Source organism: Solanum tuberosum, unplaced genomic scaffold, assembly GCF_000226075.1.
Source record: "Solanum tuberosum cultivar DM 1-3 516 R44 unplaced genomic scaffold, SolTub_3.0 scf00055, whole genome shotgun sequence".
In the NCBI taxonomy this organism is placed as follows: Eukaryota; Viridiplantae; Streptophyta; class Magnoliopsida; order Solanales; family Solanaceae; genus Solanum; species Solanum tuberosum.
The window spans coordinates 892,187-911,194 of record NW_006238981.1 but is presented as its reverse complement, the minus strand read 5'-3'; the positions used below and the strand labels follow the sequence as shown (position 1 = coordinate 911,194).

The following is a 19,008-nucleotide window of genomic DNA, read 5'->3' as shown; positions in this document are numbered from 1 at the left end:
ACCCAATTAATTATTTTTTAATAGTTAATTGACCTTTAATATTATTGATCCATTATATAATATATGATTAATTGATGTAAGTTGACATTCATAAGTGATTTATATCTCAATATTTTTTTGAATATGTGTTTATAATTATTCAAAATTGATAATATTATGGTAAGTTTTAAAAAACTATTCTCCATCGCATAAAAAAGTAAAAAAGTTAATTATGATAAAAGATTTTTTAAGTATGAAAATTTAATATGATCATTATTTTAGTTAAATGGGTTTAATGAATTGAATTAGTCTATTATTAAAAACAAAATTTAATGATATGTCATGCCAACTAGGAGAGAGTGAGGCTTTTGGAGTGTCAAGTATATTTGGAGGAAAATAGTGGTAGTTGAGTGATATTTTGGTCCTAAATGAAACATAAATGATATTTCAAGATAATTCCCTAAACTTGAATGATCATTTAGGGAATTGACTCCATTAAAATAGTGTCGGCACTTTTAGTGTAAATCAACTCCAACATATTATACTAAATTTTACGCTAAAAAAAAAAGGCGTGTTGGATTAGAGCCCCAAAACATCACCAAATTTTATACCAAAATAAGTGTTATTTTGATGTAGAATTTGATGTTGATTGGATATGGGCTTAGAGGTCTTATTTTTCTACTCTATTTTGAAAGTCAGTGAGTATTCATAGTTATTACCTTGCCATCGAGAAGAGTTCGACCCAAATCCCAATGCAAATATGAAAATTGGAAGGAGTAAGGGTAGTTTGACATTTCACTAAAATCATGCCAACATATGTTGTACATGTGTAGTACCAAGACTATCCCTTGTACAGTAATTTTAGAAGGTCCTTATGCCCCTACATTTGGGCCTTTCTTACTTTGACTCATCGGCTAGCACTTTTAACGTGGGTTGATAGAGAAAATGATCAAAATGGTCCTTGATGTATTGAGGTTGTTTTATTTTGGTCCTCAATATATTCGAAGTGATTGAAATAGTCCTTCATGTATGATAAAATGTGTTCAATTTAGTCTTTTTGGTGTTGCTTTATTTTGGTCCTCAATATATTCTAGGTGATTGAAATAGTCCTTCATGTATGACAAAATGTGTTCAATTTAGTCTTTTACCCTAAACTTAACATTTTATCCCCAAAAACTGTTAAATATAGCGGTGGGCCCCACCGTTATATTTAATAGTTTTGGGGGTAAAATGTTAAGTTTAGGGTAAAAGACTAAATTGAACACATTTTGTCATACATGAAGGACTATTTCAATCACCTAGAATATATTGAGGACCAAAATAAAGCAACACCACACCAATACATCAAGGACCATTTTGATCATTTTCTCTAGGTTGATAGCACTTTTTTGAGCTTTTTAGCCCCTGTTTTGCTCTATTAGTACTTATTTAGTATAAGAGCAAAATGGTAATGCAATTTTATATTTCAAAACTTCCTGTTTTTAATAATAATAATAAGATGATCTAGTAAACTTTAGGGACAATCTGTACCTCCAAAAAAGAAGAAAGTATCAAAAGTAGTGGATTGTATGATCTTTCCTTTTTCTCTTGGGACAATGGATCTCTGAAATTTTAAAAAGCACTGCGCCAATAATGAAACATAAGATATGTCTTATAGTATATGATTTAAAATGAAAAATACTCATGCTTTAAAAGGAGCTGCTCCAAATAATTATTTGCTTAATACGATTCCTTTTTAACAATCCAATGAAAAAGGTGAACACGAGACTGTTTTGTATGTTGTACTCGATGAAATAATATAGGTGCATGCAAGCAATTCGTACATATCGTCATACAAAATATCCAGATGAAATGTACTTCCTAATCATGACACAATAGCATGCTGTTTCAGAAACCTGTACCTACGCAGATAGCCTTCGTTGCCTGATCCAAAATTATAAGAGTTTCTAGTCAGAACAGTAGTGGTTCTTGTTCTACTACAATCAAATTTATAAGAGTTTCTGCTTTGTGTTTGCACTTTGCAGGAACCTCAGTTGGCATTGTAGGAGTCCATAAAGAAAAACTCACAAGAACCAGAGGTTCTGCTAATTCTACTTGCTTCTTTTGCTCTTCAATAGCCTCATGTCACAGACTTAGACTTCCACTAATACTTTGTGCGGCACTTGACAACTTACTCACGAATGTGTCCCTCTTATAAAATTATCTACAAGTCTAGAGAATTCTAAAGCCTTCCAAGAAGTATTCTAGGGAATTCTAGAGTCTTCGCAAACCTCTCCACAACTCTAGTTTCTTCCCCCTTATTTTTATGCCTTTAAGTGAATGACAAAGTGGCGGGTCATGACACTCAGCTATATCGCAACACACCTTATCACATTCTTCAGGATTCCATGATCCCTTTTCGATGTTGTTGTAAAGAAGAGGAAATTCGGAGTTCCTTTCACTCATCATGGTTTATTTATTAAAAACGGGAAGAACAAATAACAATATAAACAAAAAAGAGAACCAAACACAATGTGATGATCTTGCAATTGCGGTCACAACTAAGTATATTAAAATTGGGAAATATATTTTATGAGTGTTAGTATCAGGGCTCAAGATTGAGTTATATCACAATCTAGTTGATTCTGATGAAACGTTTTGGTGATTTGGTCCAGAGAGTGACTTTAAATATAAAGCAATAAATAAATGATGAATGTGATTCGTACTAATATTGTACTATGCTTCAATATTCTCTGTGACTTAGTCTTCTGGGAGCTGGCAATTCACAAGGAACATGCTTTGAAACAATAGCCTGTAACACACATTAATGTTATTTCCTCAAATTCTATTTCAAGTGAGAACGCGATCAAGACCAGACTACTCTGCCTGCACCTAAATAACCAATTCAAAATTGCATTTGACTCCAGCGTTTGATTTATGCTAATGATTTGTTGTTCTTCAACTAAAAAACATGTTAGTTTCAGAGTGTTCCTATAGTTTTTCAGTACGAATGCCTTGTATATATACCTTTGGTGAATCTTGCAAACAAATGCATTCATAGTACAGAGTAATACAAATGACAAAACTTGTTTCTATTTTTGCTTACAAGCGGAAGATTTGACAAAAATGAGATTAGAAACAACCTAATCATGACATGAATAGCTTTTCAGGTTTCAAGAAACTTGTACTCTACACATAGCCTTCATTGCCTGATCATCATAGTATAAACACAAGACGGTTTCTTGTTAGATTCAGATAGAAATATTTGGTAATTTAAAGTTAAAAATTTGAAATTACCTGAAGCTCCCAATTTATCCTTAGGGTAATAAGTATATAAAGTAATGCTTGAAGACCACTTCCACTAATAATTCCTGTCCAAAGACCCTGCGGAACAATAGTATGAGCCTCAAAAATATTCTCAGACCATCTAAATATCTAGTGGAAGAAGGATAACATTTTAATTTCTATAACTGGTGTGGGTAAATACTAATCCGCACCAGGTGTTTACACCAATTCAATGCAGTGTACCATAGTTGCGTGATTTAATGAAGTATAATTATACATTCATTATCCATAGCTAAGTAATAGTTGTGTATGTTCTCATACATGTTACACATTCATTGGTTTGGTGTAAATACCGTACACGAGTAAGTTTATATAGTGGACGTGTTATTTTCAAGTGAAAAACTTGTTACCTTTGCTCCAAAGTGGAAGACAAAAGTTAAAATCACAGCACAAGGAAGTCCAACAACATAGTAGGCTACTAAATTGACTTGTGCACCGAGTTTCTGCCAACCACATCCTCTTGCAGTACCTTTAATAATGTTATCAATAGAGTTAATTTTGTATTCAAGCAACTATGTATATTGCTGAACTGATGGAACACTTTATGATCAAAACATATGGCTTCAAATTAAATTTTATTAGATAGTTTGGAGTTCATACCTGAAAGAACCCCTTGGATTCCATCCATGAAATTGGACAATGCAAGTACTGGCATGACTGCAGCCAGATATTTCACCACTTCCTCTTCGTTAGTGTATATATATCCCCACACATTTCTTGCTGCAATTGAGATTCCACTCAGTAGAAAGCCCTCTACCAGAGCAATAAGCAGAACGACCCGTGCTGCTAACTTGGCTGCTTTAGGTCTCCCTGCTCCCAGCTCATTAGATATCCTCGTACTTGGATCCAAGAGAAAGAACAGACAAAATGCCTAACTTGTTAAATAGTGATTGCACAATCTTCTCCTTTTCGTGTATAATATACCTAGAAAAAGAAAGTGAAGCTTTTCTGGCAACTTACCTTACTGCACTACTAAATCCTGAGGGAATCCTGAAGGCCAGAGAACTGGTACTCATGCTGGGAAATGAAAGAAGAAAAGAGTTAATATTGGTGATGTAATGAATCAAATTAAGCTTAATATGACAATACCAATGCGAATTCTTGGTTCATATTTTCGTTTTTGGAATTGAGCTCTACTAACCTGATGGCCATCATAGATGTCTCGAGCTTCGGATTAGGAAGCAGCCCTGACATAAGAACCAGAAACTCATAGGACCATTGCTCCAAGCTTTTGGTCCCGGTCCAAAAAGGTCATGTCAGATCACATGATACGTCGGAGAAATTTGTACTAATGGGACATTTACAAAAGAAAACAATTGGAAAGATAGTCAAGGATACAGAAACTAACCAGATCATACAAGCTGAAGGAATAGCTAATGATAGAAAACTGGGAAGGTTTCTTGCACCCTCTTTGGAGAACCCCGTCCATGTTTTCTCACATGACGATGTATACCTTATATAAAGCGCCAAAATCAGCGCATTGATCCAATAAGATATGGCATTACAGAGTGCAGCCCCTTTGTTTCCCAATCCCAACCTTGAAACCAATGCCCAACACAAGAAGACATGAAGTAAACTTGTGAAGCCAGTACTGATCAGCAGTGGTTTAAGTCTACTTTGTGTTTGCAGGAACCTTAATTGGCATTGGAGGAGCCCATAAGGCAAAATGCTGGGAATCAACCAACGAGCATACACTCCAGCATGAATTGAAAGTTCAACGTCTTGTCCACAGAAAGCAAATATATGCCCTGCAAATGCCCAAACAATGGATATGGGGATGGAAATTGCCACCACTACAAGCATACCCCTTTGCATATGTATCCCAAGCATATGATACTGTTTTGCCCCATATGCTTGTCCGCATAATGTTTCCAATGCACTTGCCATTCCAAGCTATATATTCAAAATAAATTCAAACAATCAATATGTTGTAACATATTACATACCAAAAACAGATGACTATAAAGGGATCCAATGCATGATCTGACTAAATCATATATATACCATGAAGCGGAAACCAGTTACTCCAGCAAACGAAGTAGCTAAAGTTGCACTGGAAAGAGAAAGCTCTCCGAGATGACCAACAAACATGACAGATATCAACAGCAAAAAGTACTGCATAAAACCCACAACAACCAGAGGTCCTGCTAATTCCAATTGTTTCTTTAGCTCTTCAATGGTCTCATACATATCATACCATCCCTTGATGCCATTTTCAGGATCCGTTTCATTAATGTTGGAAAGAAGAGGAAAATCAAGAAGGAGTTCCAAGTTTTTTTCGTTGATCATGGTTTTACTTTATCACCACAAATTATGGCAAGAACAAATAACAAATCCGAGTAAAATTAAGAAGATTAATATAAGTATCTGGTTTCAAGATTGAGTTATATCTGTTCCCATTATAGGATGTAATTGTCTTGACAAAAGGATTTGGTCCAAGGCAATATCCTATTAAAAAAACGATGAATGTGATTCGTGCTAGTATTTTATTATGCTTGAATATTTTTTTTCTCCATGACCATGTGACATATATCCTTCTGGGAGACATGCGTAAATGAGTTATATATATATACCCTATAATATTCCACCGCATTTTTAGGCCATTTCATTAGTTGACTCTAGTTTTAAAAGTGAGGGTGTTGGCTCATGGGCATTAATTAATTATCGTATCATGATTCATGTGCTTAAGTTCTAAGGCACACTTGCAATCTCATTAATATGCTTACATAATTGGTAGGGACGAACGTTGTAACTTAGTGGTGTGCAAACTGATACTGTAGTGCATTGGGGAATCTCAGTTTTGGTTAACTATTTGGACTTTTACATGTTGGCAAGTGTTGGATTCTCCGCATTTTTTAAAAAAGAAAAAAAAATTACTATTAAATTATACAGAATTGAGAAAATTAATTTGAATATCAATGAATAATTACAATTTACAATACATCTATAATATCACCAAATAGTAAAATTTTATCGTCAACATTCCACCTATTTGAACATCAATTAGTCCCATTAGTAGTAATGTCTCCTCAAGCTTTACTATTAGCAAGATTTGATCTATAAGAATATACAATTTTTTCGAGGCGTAACGACTACTCATACATTTGAGAGAGGTATAGTTTGATTCCTAAATCCTGTTACTTTTGCCAGAAAAGAGAATTGATATAAAACTTCCATCAAATAGACACCTTGCATAACAGGAACTCGCGAGAGATTATATTTGCTCCCTCTGCTATTGGGCCTTGATCCCTTGTCAAGTCTGATTAAAATATTCAACACAGACATTTTTAGAAGCTAGAGAGCAAAAAACACTAGTTTGTATTATTGTAACATATAAATGTTCAGACTGCAAAACACCAACATCCTTCAATTCTCTTCACACATCAAACTGAAAAATTAAAAAGGAAAGGAAAGGCGTAGCTGGTCCATATCAACCATATTCTTTCAACGGAAACAGACAGAAGTGAAAAGGCTTAAAAGGAAAGAAATCATTAGCCTCATAAGTCATAACTGTTGGTTGAGATAATGGTCTGGATCTGACTTCCCTCCACCACCCAAATACCCTGCAACAGTTCCAAGAACATTTGAAACAGTACCACTCAACCAGGAGGTACTTCGAGTTAATAAGCCTGTCGGTGTCTGCCCCACCTCTTCAAGCATAATTTCTGGCTCTTCTGCCAACAGTATGTCAAGCCGACGCTTAATCATATAAGCCTTTACAGCTTCAACCCCTTCAACTACAACTTCTTTTGGAGGTATCACAAGAGGGTTTTCATCCAACTTAAGCACAGTGAGGTTGTCAAGCCGACTAATTGTATCAGGCAGTTCATGAATCTGATTGTTACTCAGATCAAGTTCCTTAAGATTTATCAAGTCACCAATTGTGTCAGGAAGCTTAGTGAGATCACTGAAATTGTTGCTTAGGTTGAGGATCTCAAGATTTGTCAAGTTCCCAAATGAATGTGGAAGCCCATGTAGTTCATTAAAGTGCATATCTAAAAGGCGTAGGGACTTCATCTCACCAATGGAAGTGGGTAAGGAACGGAGCTTGTTAAAAGAAAGTGAAAGCCTTTTTACATTTACCAGTTCATAGCCAATATTTGTTGGCAAATAAGAAAGCTTGTTGAAGCCTGCATCAAATTCCACTAACGACCTGCAAACACAACCATAACAAAGAGTATCTGAGAGAACTAACAAGAGTACAAAATAGTGTATTCAGGCTGGGAAAACGGGTAAATAGCTTATTTCTGAACCACTATTACCTGCAATGACAAATGCTATCTGGCAAAGTGACAAGCTTGTTTCCAGAGACATCTAAGATCTTCAAACTAAACAACAGACCAATGGAGTCTGGCAGTGATTCCAAAAGATTTGAAGAAAGGTGCAGCTCCTCAAGGTTTTCCAAGCTCGCAATTGAATCAGGAACCACCTGTTTTCCCCAAAAAATTAAGAAGCAGAAAATTACAAACATTTGAAATGCCAAACAGCTTGATTTTGTTCTCATTCAACTATCACGAAGAACAATGTTGGACTTTTGATAAATATATGTTACAGTGGAAACTATTATGCAATTGTCAGATGGAAGAATTCTTGAAGTGGATTCAATGAGGGATATGATGCAATTAATAGGCAGTGGCAGAGAAGTATCAGGACACAAATTGGTAGTTACCTGTCCAGTGGATACAGATGTTGTTAAACTATATATAGATTTTAGCAATGGGACTAGCTTCAATGATCAAGTGACAACTGCTTCTCTAAATAGAATGGATTGTCGGCGACACATCACAATGGACATCATTCAGATTTGGGTTTTAAGGTAGTTAGCATATTGCTTCAAGTGTACAAGAGAAAGTATTTATGAGGATCCATATAGCTGACCCCTACTAATTATAGATGTAGTAGTAGTTGAGTGATTAAACACCTATATTATGATGAAAAGCAAATTTTTTAGAGCTTTACACTTGCTATGAAATTCTGTAGCTCAGGTAATAGTATTGGAATTTTCTGCCAATTCAAATAGTAAATATGACAAAATCACATTCACTGCTAACTCTATCAAAATTAGCTATCCCTTTTCGCTTCCCAATAATGAATAGTCAAACAGATTGATCTTAGACTAACATTTCTGAATGTATCTTTTAATCACATTCTTACAATGAAAACTGCAGCCTCTAGTACTTTTCGTGTAGTAATAACTAACTTACATTTTTCCTAAGTTGCTCGGACTCGGGTGCGGGTGTCCGATACGAGTGCAGATCTAGAGGTTGGATCCTTCATGATCTAATTTTTAAGAGCCGGGGATATGGATCCAAGTATGGATACGGATGCGGGGATTCGCCTAAAAATAATTAAAATATCTAAAAATAGAGTTATAAAACCTAAATTATGAGATATTATGTGAGAACTTGAGGAAAAACTTGGAAGGAGATTAAAGGAAAAGGAGTGACATAGAAATTTCTATATAAAAGGTATTCCATTTCTTCAATTTCACCTTAGCTTTTGTATTGATTATAGAAATCATTAAAATTGTCCCAAGACTTTCCCCATCAATTTTGGTCAAAGTACCCAAAATCCGTTGACCGAATTGGACACGGATCCCACACCCACATCCATGTCGTGTCGACACGGGTGCGGCACCAAAAGTGAAGAGTCCGAGCTACTTAGCATTTTTCCATATATGAACTAATCAATATCAGATTTAACTTTGGAAGTGGTCAATCAATCAGCAGAAAGCAAAAACAGACAGATAAACTGGAATGTAGGAAGTACAATACTATATTTTGGGAGACTTTGGATCCTGGAAGACAGCTATCAGGAGGCGAAAGTGCAGAACAATGTTATAATTCAAGAAACAAAGTGGAACCAGGAATGAGAAAATAATGCGACAAGTAAATGTTCTTCTCCTAGAAGAGATAAAGGACAAGAAGAGGAACCGGTGCTCAATTAACATTTAGCATAATCAGATATTAGAGTAGGTTCAGAAGGTTCTTGCACCTTACCAGTCAAAAGAAACCTAGTAGCCCCTTTAATCATATGCATTGGGGTTCCGTCCTATGATCAAATCGTAGTGAAGGTACCAAATTGCAACTTCAAGCATGGTGAGGTTCAAAGTAACCAGCTCAGTGCAGCACTTGATTCTTTTGGATATGGATATTGATTTCTTAACTTTGAAAGTATCTAAAAAGCATTTGAAAATATCCCCGTCTAAGAAAAAAGTATTGACTCCCCAGTAGTGATAGTGTCATTCTTTTTAAGATTGAGTCTTGTTTCATAAAAGAAAAAGCATCTCAAAAAGCCAAAAGATGATCAGTTTACAATAGTAAGAAGCAGTAAGCAATGTAACAGAGTTTTGATAACAGCTTCTGATTGTGAAAAAATAAAATAAGATAACTTAGATGAGTGCTCCGAGTAAAGCATGGGAATGGTGCAAAACTCCATCTTCAGACCCTCTAAACGCAACTTGTCCCAGCACGTGACAGTAAATTTGTGGTACCTCAAATTATGCTGGCCGCAACCAGAAAAAAGTTATCAAACTTTTACCACGCAACAAGCCATTGAGATGAAATATACACTTTTGATTAAACCCAAAGGACCTGTAGTTTGGCAGTTCAATCATAGGTTGAAACTAACCCCTCAACCCAAGGGAGGGAAAAAAGAAAAGAAACACCACACTTTTATATAGCTCTACAATATGATCTCCATCAAACTTCTGCTACTTCCACGCGTGAAATGAAATATCAAACTACGCATTTGACATGGATGTGCAAACAGTATAGGGGTAAAAGTATCATTAGTAGTTCAATTTACAGTATATCAAGTAGCACGAAATGCAACAAGACATCATGCAGTTGAAAATTAATACATACCACAAGTTCAAATCCAAGTAAAACGAGTCGAAGACAAGAAACATGAAAGATTATCTGAACTAGGGCATACCGTAAGCTGGTTGTTGGACAAATTAAGCACAATTAAGGAGTGAATCTTCCCAAAAGCTTCAGGCAGCATCCTCAGCTGCCTGCCGGACAAATCAACCCTTTCCACACTCTTCCCTAATGCCTCCTGCAAAATCCCGATCACTTCCTCATTCACTTCCTCATTCAACTCAGAACTCTTCTCACCAGAAGACTCTCCAATTGATTCCACATCACCACCAGAAACAGCAGTCTCATAAATCTTCTCCAACCTCTGTTCCGCATCCTTCAACATCTTCTCATACGCCTCGTGCAACTCATCCAAAGCTATCAACGCCTTATACTCCTCTTTCTCCTTCTCCATAGCCTTTCTACACTCGTCCTCTTTAACCTCCATGTCCAATCTCCAATCCTGCCTCTCCATCTCTGGCGGACGTGGAGACAAGACAATCTCCTCAAGACGTTTGGACATATCCGCCTCGATCTCAGCTAACTTCACCCTGGCAGTATCAACAAGCTCGTGAAAAGGCCGCTCACCCAGGGTTTTGAGCATTGACCGTGTCTGTGACACGTCAGCAACGGCTGATCGCATAGCGTTGACAACCTTAGGGTCAGTGAGATGAGGCATACGCTCGGTGATGTCGAAGTGAGGTTCTGGAGGAGGCTGAGGGTGGTTCTGGGGCTTTTCGATGTCGAATTCATCGGCGGTGGCGGTGGTTCTACGGCCCATACTGGGTAGCTTGGACATGACGTAGGAGAGAATTGGGAAATTGGTAGGGTTTGGATCCATGGCTACTGGAGATTATCAAATGAAATTGGGAAGGGAGGTTTTGAATTGTGAAGAACAGTGAGCTCTAACTTTTTCGTCAACTATAAGAGCAGGCCAGGCCGGCTGACGAACTAATCCATGAATAACCGATTTACACGGTAAGATCGCATCTCGATATTTTTTTTCCCCTTTTTTTTCTCCTCTCTTTTATATCTCTATAACTATATCTTTTTTTATGCATCTTGATTTTTTCCTCCTCTCTCTCTCTCTTTTTTTTAATTATCTTGGGCTGAATTATCCAATCTCAACTCACCTTTAGCAACAAAAAAAACTCACTTGATATTTATTTATTTAGATTAAATAAATATCAAATTCGATTTCCTATGCTAAATTTGAATTACTATTCCAATATTTTCTCTGTAATTATTGAAGTATTCTCTAGATTTAAAAGTGACATTAGACATTAGACATTATTCCGCCTTATTTCATTAAAAAAAAATAGTAGTTAAATGGCAACCAATAAAATTTTGGAAAGATCTCAGATATATTATCCTACCAAAGATAAATGACAAGTCAGAAATAGAGTAGGTAGGATTTTGTTTATATCCTCCATTAGGGCCTTTTTAAAGCTCTTTGATGTTTTAATCGACAGTATTGTGATTGCTTCTAATCTTGTATCGAATATGTTCCATATGTACTGAGTGACATTGAGTAAAGAGTTGGACAAATTCTTTGGTCCATTGATACATAAATTCGAGTTTACCCAGATTGAATCATGGAATGAGAAGCTGATTCATAAAGTGTGCAAAAAGTTCTATCAGAAATTACTATGGTATCCGTTGGTCATGACATCTCTAATGTTAAAGCAACTATATCTCAAGTGGCAACATTCACCTGATTCTATCAACTTGATAACAATATCTCCTTTTCAACCAACTCTAATATATCCTTTACTCTAGTGGTAAATTTTCCAATAATATTCCTTGTTATTCTTTGCTCAAATTTTGTGTTTTTAAGCCACATTACACCAACACTAACATCACACTTGCATGAATTATGTAGAGAAGTAGAGCTCTCGATCTGGTATCTGAATTGTACCTGCAAATTAGAAGAAATAAATGTTAATCAACTCATCATGCTTTAACAGCTTGACCAACAGTAATGAACAATTGAACGTACTCGGAAATGATCACCAAACGGGACATCATGCAGGACCATGATCTCATTGATGGTCCATCCAGAGCCATTTGCAATAGGTGATTTTTGTTGCGTGCTTGTAACTTCACCACCGAATATTGAGATGAAGCGATTGAATTTGTAACATACTTGTCTCTCAGAAACATCAGGAGCTACAGTTTCCCATGAAGTCGTCGCATAATTTAGGCAGCCAGATTTGCTCATCACTCTATGCTCCAAGTCTCCTCCATCAAACATCCGCATCAGTGATTTAACCTGTAGATTTTCCAGCAAAAACCCAAGGGCACTAGTTACAAAAGAGATCTAGTCTAGACTGGTCAATTCCTCCAGGCAGAGGGAAAGAAGTGGATTATTGGATAAGTTTCTCCATAACCTGCCAGTATCAAAGACCTGGACATCTATAATTAAAACAATTATTTATCGCTTAATGGCCAAATTGCTCATTTCAAACCTAGCAAAACAAGGAATTCAATTCAATTTGGGCAGCTAAACTACTTCTTTAGAATTAGCAAAGCATATATGTCGATGAATATAGGTTTCCCCATCCACAAACAGAGAAACTCATGTCAACCCCTTCATCCTTACAGCTTCACTTATATATAACAAGAAATCTTGAGAAATTCCATGATAATACTTTCCCAGCTTTCCGTCCCAAAGCTCCCATCATATTTTTACAGATAATAAAAGACTAGATCGACTAAATCTCAGCATCAAAATAACACCACCAATGTAACATGGAGAAACTTACATTGACAGGTAGTTCTGCAGAATAGACTTTAGACATTTGTACATCCTCAACAACCAAGTAGGATGAAGTGTCTTCAGACAAAGCAAGCTTTTCATCCTTCTCCAGCTGCGCTTCTACAATTTGTTCTTTCTGATCCAGAGGCAGTGCCCTTGTTCTCCACAATGCCATGATTGTCCTGCTACAACACAATAATGTTCTAATCTTCCAATTGAAACATAATGTGACATCAGATGTAAGTTGTATTTCTTGACATTGGCACCAGAAAATCTCCCCCAACAATACCTGCTTGCATCATTGAATGAGACAAATGAATGAAAACAGAAATGCAGTCGGCCTTCTTCATCTTGACACTTCGCACCATGCCTAGCATCAACACCTCGACCTTTGCGCAAAATCATCACAAGTGCAGGACTCCCCATGGTTGACCATGAAGGGGAAACCACATTAACATCCTCGATATCCTCCCACAGGAAGAAAAACTTTGTTTTATGACCAAACAAATTCGCATAAAACCCCACAATTCTGGCAGATAGAAAGATCCGCCCCTGCAGTAGCATTACAAAAATTAAGTGATTTACTAGATTTCAACCCCTAGAAGTTGAAGAAAGGAGGAGAAAAATATGTGGAGTTGAACAAAAATTAATACAAACACATGTCCAGACTAGTAAAAAATAAAGCCATCTGGTCTCTTTATATGGATAATTTCATTCTGTAGTATACCCGTCTGTTGACAATATGTGAATGCTACTTAGCAAAGCATTCCGGTAATTTGAAATATCAAAGAGTCGGAAGCTTCCAGATGTGAATGTTAATTACACACTAAGATTTCAATCTAACCAGAATACTTGTTTTCTCAGTTTGTTTCTTTTTCTCCCCCTTCGAACCCCCACCCATCTTCCCCTAAAGTTTTGAACAAGCTAGCTTTATCAGTTCATATGCACAGATTTGATATCATCATAATGCATTGAAACAACAATCAAAGACCACAAATCACTTGGATGTTTAAACAGAATAAGCAAGCATATACTATTGGAACCTGTAATGGCATCTTTCTTTTGAGCGAGCAAGAATAGTCATTGATGAGAAACTCTTCTGGAGGCAATCCAAAAATTTTCTGAAATGCTGAGTTCTTGTGTGGTGACCGAAGGTTTAACTGCCAAGCATATCAGTTGGTTGTTTTAGACTATTGTCAGTCCTTAACAATGTGAAACAATTTGGAGAGAACAGAGAAGACATAAACCTACTTTTTTTCCAACTTCTTTTTCCATCTTTGTAAGGTAGTCTCGGATAGTTTCAACTCCATTGTTATTGTCCAAAAAAATCCTCAAGTGCAACTTCGATTGTGAAGACAACGCAATCTTTCCCTCGAGAGGAACCCAAATATCTGCCAATTCTGCAGAAGTGTGTTTTAGGAAATTGATTTCTGCATGTCCAAGTGATGAAGCTTGATCAAATGGACCGTCGAAGTCAAAAACTTCCACATCTAGCACCGAAGGTGGTTCTTCTGCAGCATCAAACTCTAGTATCTCTGCAAAAGTATCAGGTAAGCATATGACCTTAACAACAACAAACAAAAGAGGATGAATGAGAAATAAATGCACACCACTCCACTGAGGGTCAAGAGTTTGAAGCTGGACAGAGCTGGTTTTTGTTTTGCCATTGCATGTTAAGACCACATATGGATCTGGGGGATCTGTTGGGTCCAAGGAAGCTAAGTTCATTCCCTCAATCAAAGCTACAGTAAGTACCCATCCATCACCTTGTGCTTTAACTCCATTATCATTTCCTGTCAAAACCAGATTCTGTTAGCGTGACTATGCACAAACCATTGTGTGCATCAAACAAAAAAAGTTAGTCTAAGAAAGAAATGATGGGACATATTTAAAGACCTCTTCGCAGCCTAGCTTCTACAAAACGTGAAACCATGTAATACACCCGCTCCAATTGAAGGACTAATATTCCACTGGTGATAATTTCTCCAACACTATCCGGCAAATCAAAACCATAAGACTCCAGTCCTTGTAATTTGCTAGGTTCACTTAATAAGATGTGCACAAAGACATACAAAACCATGAAAATAGTAGATACTACTGTAAAATTCCAAAAGTACTCCTTTGCCATTTCCCAATCTGACTGTTGTTCAGTCTGCAAGGATGCCAAAGCTCGATCCTTCTCTAAGACAAATTTTGAAGTTGTAACTTTCAGTTTGCGAGCTAATAACTCTGCAAACTGGTCAAAGCTCTCCTTCAATCCTTGCCTAGCTCCTCCCTCAATCATTGATTTCATCATAGTGTTCTGGCAGAAGTTAATTGCCCAAGATATAATCAGACGTGCGGATTCTTCACCAGAAGGTTCCTGTTGGCCAGGCATTATCTTGTAAAGCAACTCAATCTTGAAAGTACTCCCATATGGAACGTCAGGGGTATTTACAGAGACAAAAACAGCAAATTCTTTTCCATCAGCCTTAATATATGCTTGTTCCTCTGTGGCTTGAACAGCCTTAACTAACTTACTTGCTGCTTTAATATAGGTGACAACTCTTGTTACACACATGTCATCTGATTTCCATGTCCAAGGACCCTCTTGAACATCTATTGTACCCTGCAACTCCGCCAGATCGTTCCTGAACTGTGAACCAGGAGCGAAAAGAAACGTGTTAAGTTCTTTTGAGGGAAGAACATATGTCTGGTCTAGCAGGACTCCACCCTGCAGGTCCCCTGGCATTTCTTTATCTTCACTGGTCGGCTGCATTCGCTCAATCACTTCTTCAAAGCTATGGCTAACCGGAGGCTCCTCCACAGGGTCTTCAAAGTCAGATGTGACGGTGGAAAGGTCAGAAGAATCATCCTTCTTCACTTCTTCCTCGTCACTTTTCTTGGCTTCTTCATTCTTGCCGAAAAGCTTCTCAAAATGGCAAGCAATGTTCTTGATTAAATGTTTCCCTTCTGAAATTTTCTTGGAATGAGCTGCAAAACCATGGAAATCTTGAGAAGAAATGTTTGTCACTTCAATTTCTTTAAAAGTGTCATTTGTTGGATTTACATAACCAACATGGTTGGTGGATAGATCTTTGCCCTTCCCATGTAAAGAAACAGTGAGAAGAATCTTCCCTGCATCATTAAGGCAAAACATTTGCTTCAAAATCCAAATTAAGGAACACTAAGTAAAAAAATAAGCATCAAAACAATAAACAGTTTCAATATCCACAAAAAGATTTGGGGTTCTATCCAAAAAGATGCCAGTAAAAATAACCCCTTTCAATCTAGCTAAATTAAAAGGCCGAGATCTCGAGTAAATTCCTTCATCCAAAACAATTCTTTGGCGCTTTCAGTTATAGCAATATATTCAGCTTCTGCGGTGGACAAAGCTATACACTACCGTAATCTAGACTGCCAAAAAAGAGCTTGCTCCCCTGCAAAAATGATCAAATAACCTGAAGTGGATCTTTATTTGTCAAGATTACCTCGCAAATCCGAGTCTTTGTAAACAAAGAAGTTCAGGCTTGTGATTTTTAATCTAGTTATTAAATAACAAACTTTAAGCTTCTTTGTCATACTTTGGAGAACAATGTACATAAAGAACAATCAAAAGGTCATTTGCATTTGTTCTTCAATCAAATTAAGTTCAAAAGCTTACAAAAACGTCTCGCATTTACACATTATATCCTCCGTCGCTTGTCACTGTTCAGTCTTCCATTCAATTAATTAAATGCAGAGAAATGAAAACTGCGAAAACACACTAACCGCAATACTTGTCAACAGATTTTGCACTTTTAGGTTTTTTAATTGAAAACCAAGTAGGTGGCAAGTTCTGATTTTCCTCAGCGGCAACAGACCAAACAGGTATTTTCACTTTCCCAACTAAATCTCCATAAACATTAAAAATTCCGGAATTATCATGATGCTGATAAACAGAGAGAACAAGTTCATCTTCTAAGTCGTGAACCCTGAATACAAACTCTTCATTCCAAATAGGGTTTTTCGTATTCTTCAACACCCTAGTCTTCGACTTGAACTTGCCAACTTTTAACTTCACATAAGAATCCTCCACTGTCCAATCCTTGCCTTCCAACAAATACACATAAAGTCTCATTCTTTATCAATCAAGTGCAGTTTAATTTTGTTTTTACGAACGACAAAACGTGATGTGCCGACCTGATTTTGCTTTGCAGGGGAAGAGAGAGGGATATAGTACAATTAGAAAAGGAATTGCATGTGCATTCTTCTTTCTACTAGGCTGTTAGCTTGTAGGAGAAGAGAGAGAATTCATGGTGGAAGCCATGAAGCAACGTGGTTTCGTTTGAAAAGTGACACGAGGGGGGCAGACTCTGTCATTTTTGGGAAATTAGAGGAGGCGGTTTGTACTTTGAAATAGTTTATCAGCACGATGGAATTGGATGGCATTTTAATGTTATCTTCTTTTTTTTTGGGCATGGAGAGGGGGAGAGGGAATGTGGTTAGTGGGCGGGTGTTAGGGCCGTTCAAAATCGAATCGAAATCAATAATTCGAATTGAAAAAAATTATTAGTTTATCAGTATTGGGTTATTGGTTTAGTGATTTTGATAACGGTTTTGATTTTTTTTGTTATTGGGTTATCGGTTCTTAACGATTTGAGGTTTTTTCATAACGGGTTAACCGATAATCCGATAGTAAATTAAATAATTATATTTATACCATTTTGTATATAAAGTCCTTCACTTAGTGTTTGGTTCCCTATTTTTATTTCTGGTTGTCTCAAACACTTGGTTATTCTACAATGTAAAAATATTTGTTTTTGAGCAAAATGTAACTTGTGAACTCATGTGCATGGTTCATTTGGTTTGTCACCTTGTTTTTAAGTGATTTTCAATGTGTTTTTTTGTGTCAAATCTTAACGGTTAAACCAATAACCGAACCGATAACAATCAAAAACCGATAAACCAATAACCGATAAGCCAATATCTTAATGGTTCAATAACGGGTCAACATCTCTACAAATCGATAACCAATAAGCCAAACTGATAAACTTCAAAACCAAACCGAACCGACCGATACGCAGCCCGTGTTGCTCGAAAAAGTATTAATGCAAATATTCGGAAAGACGTTCTCAATAAAATTTCCTTTATATTTAGAACTTAAATTCCTGACTTTCAACATAACCTAAGTTGGTTGAAAAGTACTAACTTAATGGAACAAATCCCGCTTCAGTTTGTCAATCACAGAGGAAAAATATTTTACCCTAAATAAGTTATACGTGATGAGTTCGATAGAAAGATATGCAATTTTAATCCTTAAATCTTTCATTTAGGAGATTCCCGAGTTTACATATGTGATTATCTTCTTATTTAGTCTATTAAAAATGGAGTATTATTTTTTATAATTAAGAGCACTCTTTACAAAAGAATACTTGTTGAAAATTACCATTCAAAAGTCATATTTATTCATTTTTAATTTAAAATTATAAAATTCAAATATTTATTATACTTCTTATATTTTATATTTAATCAAACTAAAACACGAAAATAAAGTGAATGGAGTATTAAAAAAGCTTCACGCAAACACTTCTGATCTTCTTAATCAAGGATCTGTGTGGAACTAGTTCCTATAAATATGGGAATTAAAATAAAGGAGAGGAATGTAAAAATTTTAATCCAATTGCTACAAGATGAATATGACTTTAGTAGAATGGTTAACCTTCCTCTAACTCTTGATTAGAAATCTTTTTTAAAAAAAAAAAAAAACTTATTAAAAGCAATGCACTTAAAAAAATAAACTTTATAATATATGAATTTTAATATAATTAAATTATAATATAAATAATGAATATCAAATTAAAAAAAAAAAGTAAGCAATAAATAGCCAACATAGAAAAGAGGAGCTGCCAACTTCTTTAGGTGAAGCTTTGATTACTACATTGATCAATTCCTACCAGGAGAGTAAGTTGTTATCTAGACCCTGTAGTTTATTCTGGAAAATATTTTTTTCCAGTCTCATTTTAATTGTTTCTTTTAAAGATGTGTTAAGTTAGATAAATAAAAAATAAAGAAAAAAATCAAAATTAATCAAATAAATAATTAGAGTATACAAAAAAAAAAAAAAAA

The 19,008-nt window shown here is 36.0% G+C and overlaps 3 protein-coding genes across 3 annotated transcripts; all 3 read right to left on the bottom strand.

The window, feature by feature from the left end:
- Positions 1–2,701: 2,701 nt before the first annotated feature.
- Positions 2,702–5,599, bottom strand: LOC107060056 (protein DETOXIFICATION 16-like). The gene is made up of 8 exons (XM_015307361.1): positions 5,308–5,599; positions 4,652–5,196; positions 4,445–4,531; positions 4,264–4,320; positions 3,904–4,142; positions 3,654–3,772; positions 3,256–3,342; positions 2,702–2,770 (listed from the first exon to the last, which is right to left on the bottom strand). Exons 1-8 carry the CDS (start codon positions 5,590–5,592, stop codon positions 2,702–2,704), a joined length of 1,488 nt encoding a protein of 495 aa, XP_015162847.1. The 5' UTR covers positions 5,593–5,599.
- A 999-nt stretch (positions 5,600–6,598) lies between these two features.
- On the bottom strand, positions 6,599–11,206 carry LOC102581610 (plant intracellular Ras-group-related LRR protein 9-like). The gene is made up of 3 exons (XM_006344407.2): positions 10,240–11,206; positions 7,566–7,732; positions 6,599–7,456 (listed from the first exon to the last, which is right to left on the bottom strand). Exons 1-3 carry the CDS (start codon positions 11,002–11,004, stop codon positions 6,808–6,810), a joined length of 1,581 nt encoding a protein of 526 aa, XP_006344469.1. The 5' UTR covers positions 11,005–11,206; the 3' UTR covers positions 6,599–6,807.
- Positions 11,207–11,712: 506 nt separating this feature from the next.
- LOC102581942 (C2 and GRAM domain-containing protein At5g50170) lies at positions 11,713–17,279 on the bottom strand. The gene is made up of 9 exons (XM_006344408.2): positions 16,672–17,279; positions 14,818–16,038; positions 14,532–14,714; positions 14,173–14,456; positions 13,965–14,081; positions 13,211–13,473; positions 12,929–13,103; positions 12,163–12,435; positions 11,713–12,081 (listed from the first exon to the last, which is right to left on the bottom strand). Exons 1-9 carry the CDS (start codon positions 17,018–17,020, stop codon positions 11,887–11,889), a joined length of 3,060 nt encoding a protein of 1,019 aa, XP_006344470.2. The 5' UTR covers positions 17,021–17,279; the 3' UTR covers positions 11,713–11,886.
- Positions 17,280–19,008: the final 1,729 nt, after the last annotated feature.